General features: G+C 40.9%; 1 protein-coding gene across 1 annotated transcript in view; it reads right to left on the bottom strand.

Moving 5' to 3' along the window:
* The window catches only part of unc5ca (unc-5 netrin receptor Ca), a 662,261-nt gene that overhangs the window by 99,675 nt on the left and 555,086 nt on the right, over positions 1-7,500 (bottom strand). The window contains exon 5 of the mRNA XM_055161462.1: positions 948-1,128. Coding sequence (XP_055017437.1) covers positions 948-1,128 — 181 coding nt within the window. The remainder of the gene's footprint in view (positions 1-947; positions 1,129-7,500) is intronic.

The following is a 7,500-nucleotide window of genomic DNA, read 5'->3' on the forward strand; positions in this document are numbered from 1 at the left end:
ATGAGATGGACAGGTGGATCGGTGCAGCTTCGGCAGTGATTTACCGGTCAGTCTTCGTTCCTCCCTTCACCTATGGTCATGAGCTCTGGGTAGTGACCGAAAGGACAAGATCGCGGATACAAGTGCTCGAAATGAGTTTCCTCCGCAGGGTGGCTGGGCGCTCCCTTAGAGATCGGGTGAGGAGCTCAGTCACACGGGAGGAGCTCGGAGTAAGTCCAGGGAAGACCCAGGACACGCTGGAGGGACTATGTCTCTGGGCTGGCCTGGGAACGCCTCGGGGTTCCCCCGGAGGAGCTGGAGGAAGTGTCTGGGGTGAAGGAAGTCTGGGAGTCCCTGCTTAGGCTGCTGCCCCCGCGACCCGGTCCCGGATAAGTGAAAGAAAATGGATGGATGGAGATACTTGTAAAGAAGATAGCTGTGTCAGATTCCACATAGTTAGACGGAGTAGAAGTAAAAGATAGTTATGTTACAGATAGTAATTGTGTTTAATTTAGCTTTGTGTGTTCTTTAAATCAAGGTTGTGGTTGTGGTTGTGGTTGTTGTTGTTGTTGTTGTTGTTGTCATTATCACAAGGTGGAACACAGCATTTTGAGCTCTGGAGATGGAGACTAAAAATAAAGGATCACTCTTCTATTCTTCTCTTACTATCTTGGTAGAAGTCCACAATATGTTTTCTTCAAGGACGAGGCTCAAAATTGAAACTTATTGTGATAAAGTAAAATGTGATCAAAAAGTCTGAATCACTCTGTTGGGATTATAATAAAAAGCCTTTAGTTACATGGGACAAGCCGACGCGTTTTGACAAATGTGATAAGAACTCCAACAGAGTGTCTCAGACTTTTTGATCGTTTTTTACGTACTTTACCACAGTAATTTTATGTAATATAGGACCTTGAAGTGTGACTAAATATGAAAGAGGAGCCTGAACAGCTGAAAGGTCTGCGTACCGTAGACGATGACGGTGGCCATGGAGCTCCTGCGCTTGGCGACGATGTTCTTGGCGACGCAGGTGTAGTTCCCCGTGTCGGAGAGCCGCGCCTGTTTGATGATCAGGTTGTGGTCCACGGTGATGTAGAAGTTGCGGTCTTCTGCTGGATCGATGATGTCGTTGTCCTTCAGCCACTCCACCTGAAACAAGATGAGAAAAAACGTTATGATTTTAGTTTTGGGTTTTTTGTGTTTTTTTTATGTTGATGGGATAATTATCATATTTTTTTTGTATTATTGTTGTTCTTGCTGTGAAGCATTGGCATTAATCCTTTCTGTCTTCATGGAGACCAAACCAGACCAAGCTTGCAGGTCAGATCTGTGGAGAGGCGAAGCTGCACAGTCAGAATGCTTATTTTTCTAGGTATTTCTGAGCTGTAAAACCACCTGTAATTGAATAAATGTAAAGTAGAGCTGTTGTTTAATGTCACACTGTCAGGGGCGGTTCTAGGGGAGGGGCCACAGTGGTCCTGGCCCCACAACGCAACTAGAGCTCCTACATCAGAGAATCAACATTTTCAGGCATCCACACAGTGCCGGATTAGATCTGTACTCAGATGAATTCATGGGAGCTGGAGGCAAAAGATCATTCCGTCTCTGGAGCTGTTTTCCATCAGATTAGTGTGAACGAACACTGCATCCACAACGAAAACTCAAATACATAATATCGTACTAGTGTGGATGGGGCCTGAATTAATCATTTGTGTGCTTGGATGTACCTTGAATGTAACATGTGGCCCCTTAACAAAAATTTGCAAAAATCAAATGTTTACTGTCTAAAGCAGATTTGGAGAGACTTATCCATGTGTTTGTCTCCAGTAGGTTAGATACTGCAACGGTCTGATCACTGGTCTCTCCAAATGAGCTGTGAGACGCTGCAGAACATCCAGAACGCTGTAGCTCAGGTCCTGACTCTAACTAGGAAGTACGAGCACATAAGTCCTGTGCTCAGGTCTCTGCACTGCCCCCTGTGGCTCAGAGACTTTAAAGCAGCTCTGCTTGTACAAGTCTCTCCATGGCCGAGCACCAAAGTACATCTGTGACATGTTAGTGTCATATGAACCATCTCACACTCTGAGGAGCTCAGGGACCGGCCTCCTGCTGGTGCCCAGAGTCACGACTAAACAAGAGGGAGTCAGAGTTTCAGGTTCACTCAGATAAAACCTGAAACAGTCTGAACATGTGAGACAGACTCTACTTTGACTCTGTTTAAATCCAGGCTCAAAACGTTTCTGTTTACCTGTGCGTACAACTGAAAGGTTTTATTTCCGCACTGTTCTCTCCAATTAATGTCTCTCTGTCTTTTTTAAATTTAATCTTTAGTTTTATGATGATTATTTATGTTTTGATTAGTTTTTATTGCAATTTTAATGTTTTTATTGTTCTGCACTTTGAATTACTTTGTGTTCGAAATGTGCTATACAAATAAACTTGCCTTTTCTTGCCTTAACGGCCCCTGTTTCAGAAAAATCCTAGAACCGCCCCTGCACACTGCGGAACATTCCAGGTAGAGCGACGACGTATCCATAGCAACAAGCAGGTGAGGGACCCCCAACCGGAAAAGTTACACAATGCACGTTTAAGAGAGCGCAGCTTGTTCCTGAAACTACCACAATAATTGAACAAAGCTGTTGGGAAGGTGATGACTTTTTTCTTTTTTTTTTTTTTTTTTTAATCGCTTTAATCGTAACCTGACTGAACGGCCTATCATACCAGATGTTAAATGGACTTCTCTCAATAAACATTATGGTGACAAACTCTACATTAGCTGGTTATTACCACCGGGTTTCTAAAGTTCAAATCAAAACAAAACTGCCTCGCTCCGGTCCACACAGAAGGCAAAAAATCGAATGAATAAAGTCCATAATCTCTGCCACATAAAAACATAACTAGAGATTTATAATGGCATCCAGCTATTGTGAAAACCCTGAGAATCCATATTAAGTCGACTCATTACTGTAACAGCCAATTTGTCTACCCAGAATGCACTGCACCTCATAACCCAACCCATTTCTACGCAAATAAAGTCATTTTTAGGACAATGCAAACGACGCTGACGATTAAAGCAGGATTCTTCGGTTGTATCCGGGACTAACGCGTTCGGATCTCGGTCGTTATTGTTTACAGACGTTAAATCTGTAACCACGGGCGACGGAGCGGAGGGTTAAAGGCGTTTTCGGTGCGTTTCGGGTGAGCGTGGGACAGCGGGAGGCGGGAGTGTTTACGAGGCTAATCACATTTCTGAGAGGCCTGTTTACGGCTCGCTCCTCCATAAATCTGACTCGTTTCGCGTTTACGACGGCGCTGTAAATGTCCCATGTTTAATTCATTCTTTCATTTCAGTTTCAGATCAGGGACACGGGACGAGGGAGGGAGGGTTTATGGGCGACTCCGATCATAATCTGATTACAGTGAAGGCGTTACCACAGTTACTGCAGATAAATATTTTCCAAACTTTTTAATATTGTGTTGTAAAACTGATTTCAGGTTATTATCCAGGTTTAAAGTAAATTAAAAGGTCTTTAAGACAATTTGTTTTTCAGACATTTTAAAGAGCTCATATTACGCTCTTTTATGAACTTTGTTGTAATGTTTTTATGTATCACAAACAGACCTGGGGTTGTGTTTTGTTTTATTCACACATATTTAACACAAGCCTGCAGACTTAGTTCTTCTCTCAAATGGAAAACACTCTGTTGCACCTTGTGATGTCATGGGGTAATACAGGAAGTGCTCCAATGTGTTTTTAAACTCCATACAGCTTCACTAGAGAATCATTTGGATGATTTCAGCTGTAGATTTGTCAGTCTCGACTAAACTAAAGGTAAAAGGTGTTAACTTGAAAACTACCGCTTCATGAATGACATCACAAGGTGGAACAGAGCATTCTGAGCTTTGGAGATGTACAGACTAATAATAAAGAGTTATTCAAACATGTGTGAATGAAACAAAATACAACTCCAGGTTTGTTTTTGAGGAGGTAATAACAATTTAACATGACTTAAAAAACCCTCACGCTCTCCTCGGGGTCACATAGACTCGAAGAATTTTTTTTTTCCCTTCCCGCTCTCTTGGGGCGAGTCAATCAGACCCAAAAATTTATTTTCTCACCTGGCGAGAATTTATTTGAAAATAAATTTTTGGGTCTGATTGACCCGCCCCATGAGAGCAGGAAGAAAAAAAAAAGTCTTCTGGTCTATGTGAGACCGATGAGAGCGTGAGGGTAAAGCTCACAAGAGTCATGTAACAGAAGTACAGGTCATACTTCTACCCAGATTTGAGGACTTACAAGTCGTGACTTGGACTCGAGTCAGATTTGAGTCACTATATTTAGGACTTGAAACTTGATTTGATAAAATGGACTAAGACTTGGAACTCGACTTGGATTTGAAGGTCAGTGACTCGAGAAGACTTAATGCTTCTCCTAAAAAAAATAATAAAGAAAATACTTTTCTCTTTAGAGATGATACATGCGGTGCTCAATTTTACAGGAACAAACTGGAACATGTCCGTCCCACTTCTGTTTGTTACTTTGGATGTAACTGAAGTACTGTCATGTGTATCCTCAAATGTACTACAGTAATACACAGAACAATACTGTAAACCAGAGGGAACTACACAGAACATGATCCTTCCATTTCAGTGCAGACTACACAACAAAAAAACTGTTATTAAACACTTTTAAATCTTAATTTTTTTCTTTTCTGACCAAAATGATTTGCACTCTTGTCAAGACACAAGGAAAAATAGCAACTCCTATATATAAATACTCATAATAAATACACTATTTTATAGTGTAGGTTATTTTAGGTTATTTTATGTATATATTTTAGACCACTTTTGTTATTTTGCCTTTTACATCCCTGTTCATTAAATTATTACTTTATACCATTTTTCCGTCTTGGTTTTTGTTCCTTCACTAACCCTAGTGAGCTGAGGGCATGTTTACACGAGAACTCTTTATCGGAAGTGTCTTTTGTTTTTAGATGGTGACGGTGTTTTTGAGGCTTAAAAATGCAAAAATCTAAAACCACCCTCCAGAGTGGAAAAGTTGAACACACTCCACCGTAATGTTTTCATCTACGCTGCCCAAGACGCAAAACTCTGGTCAGATCTGCTCACGTCACGTACACGTTCACGTCACATATAGTCAGTGTTGGGAAGGTGACTTTTAAAATGTATTCTCCTACAGATTACAGATTACATACCCCAAAATGTAGTTTGTAACGTAATCCATTAAATTACTTAAAGTGAGTAACGTAATCTGAATACTCTGGATTACTTGATATTGTCATGCTTTTTAAAACTACATGAATGTAGCAAACACATCCTGAAAATTCATGTTTGTTCAGATTTTACATGACCATATAAAAAATATTATTGATACAGAAATTATTTGTATATGAGATCACTGCTGCCCTCAGTAATCTCCACCCTACAGTTAGTTGTATTAGTTTAGTCCTGGTTTAGTTTAGACCTGGTTTTAGACCTGCTTTAGTCCTGGTTTTGGTCCTGGTTTAGTCCTGGTTTAGTCCTAGTTTAGTCCTGGTTTAGTCCTGGTTTAGTCCTGGTTTTAGTCCTGGTTTAGTCCTGGTTTACCTGGTTTAGTTTTAGTCCTGGTTTAGTCCTGGTTTAGTCCTGGTTTAGTCCTGGTTTAGTCCTAGTTTAGTCCTGGTTTAGTCCTGGTTTAGACCTGGTTTTGTCCTGGTTTAGTCCTAGTTTAGTCCTGGTTTAGTCCTGGTTTAGACCTGGTTTAGTCCTGGTTTAGTCCTTTGGTTTAGACCTGGTTTAGACCTGGTTTAGTCCTGGTTTAGTCCTGGTTTAGTTCATATTAGAGCCCGACCGATATATCGGCTGGCCGATATTATCGGCCAATATGGGCACCTGGAGACATATCGTCTATCGGCCGATATGCTTGCTGATATGGGCCGATATTTCACGTGGGCATGTTATACCTCGTTATAAAGCTTAGACTCTCTACATTATGTTCATTTAATCCAATTTACAGACAGATAAATGTCCTCATATGTGGCTCCGCATCAGTATTTATCTGCGGTGTAATTTGTCTGTGTCCGTACTGTCCCTGAACACACCACCAGAGTGACGTCACTTCACTCACGTGTGTTTGTTTACACCCGCAGCCGTGCGCAACACTGAGATTATATTCTTTTTATGGACAATCGGTTTGAGTCTGGCTTAAAAGGACATTTATTAGTGCAGATTTGTGATGTGGGAGGAGCCTGTGTGAGCGGTGAGTGTTGGAAATACATCGACTTTGAAGGGGTTATCTGTTAGCGATTAGCTGCTGTAGCTCCCACACATAAACAGGCTGTTTTCTATTGGTCTATTGTAAAGTGACTATATTGGCCGTATATTTGTTACTGGACCTGTATTGATATGTAAATGAGCTGTGAATAGACGTGTGAATGATCCACATTTATGCATATAATTAATACCGCAGTGCACACGTTTTTACGGCTAAAGGCTAATAGCGGTAGTTTATTTACCAGCTAGGAGTTATGGGTCGGTCGCGATCGAAGCGGCTCTTAGAGCCGGCTCTTTGAAGTGAACGACGGGAGCATGCTTCTTATTGGGAGCCGTGTTTTCTCTTTTTCTCTTCAAGCCGCTTGTAGACCCGTAGTTTGACAGCAGCAGCGGCTGAAAACGAAACTTTCAGAAATCTGCGTGTGCATAGGAGGATTAAAAAAAAAAAAGTGCATATTTGGCTGCAGTTCAGCATAAAATGAATAAAGCAGGACTAATCTTGAGCTCGAGAGAGGAAGAGAGATAGAGACCGAGTCCCGACACTCAGTCCTGGTTCAGTTCTGGTTTAGTCCTGCTTGCAACAAAACAATCTCAAGAGTCGCTTGGGAGCCGAAAGAGCCAGCTGCTTTAGTGAGCCGAGTCAAAAGAGCCGGTTCTCCAAAAAAAAAAAAAAAACTGGAATCCCCATCACTAGTAGCTAGAAAAAGATGCAAAAATGCCATTAGGCCAATCTACTGTCTGTAAATATGATGTAAAGAGTCAGAATAACAATAAATGTTGCCTAAATAAACCCAATTTAGAATCCACTAGAGCCAAACCTAAGTTTTTTAAACAATTCAAGATTTACAGTGAACTTTTACATCACTAAATATATCGGCTATCGGCAGCTCCAACTCCCATTGTATCAGTTTCATATCGGCCACAACAAAATCCATATCGGTCGGGCTCTAGTTCATATATGGCACAAAAGTTCGGCATCTTCACAGTTATTTGGTGAGTGTAACTGAAAGTGCTGTAATAGCTGTGTAATGTTTTACATTTTAAATACAGTAATATTATAATGTAATGGATTACTTTGAAATGACAGAAACAAACAAATAAAAAGCACATTACAGTTTTGAAGTAACTTGCCCAAAAGTGCTTATTAAATTATTATTTCATAAAATTTTTCCGTCTTGGTTTTTGTTCCTTCCCTGACCCTGTCGAGCTGTATTGGTATTAAACTCATCTATCTGTGTGGACAAGCAC

Source organism: Boleophthalmus pectinirostris, unplaced genomic scaffold (assembly GCF_026225935.1).
Source record: "Boleophthalmus pectinirostris isolate CB_2022bp ecotype Guang Dong unplaced genomic scaffold, ASM2622593v1 HiC_scaffold_4, whole genome shotgun sequence".
Classification (NCBI taxonomy): Eukaryota; Metazoa; Chordata; class Actinopteri; order Gobiiformes; family Gobiidae; genus Boleophthalmus; species Boleophthalmus pectinirostris.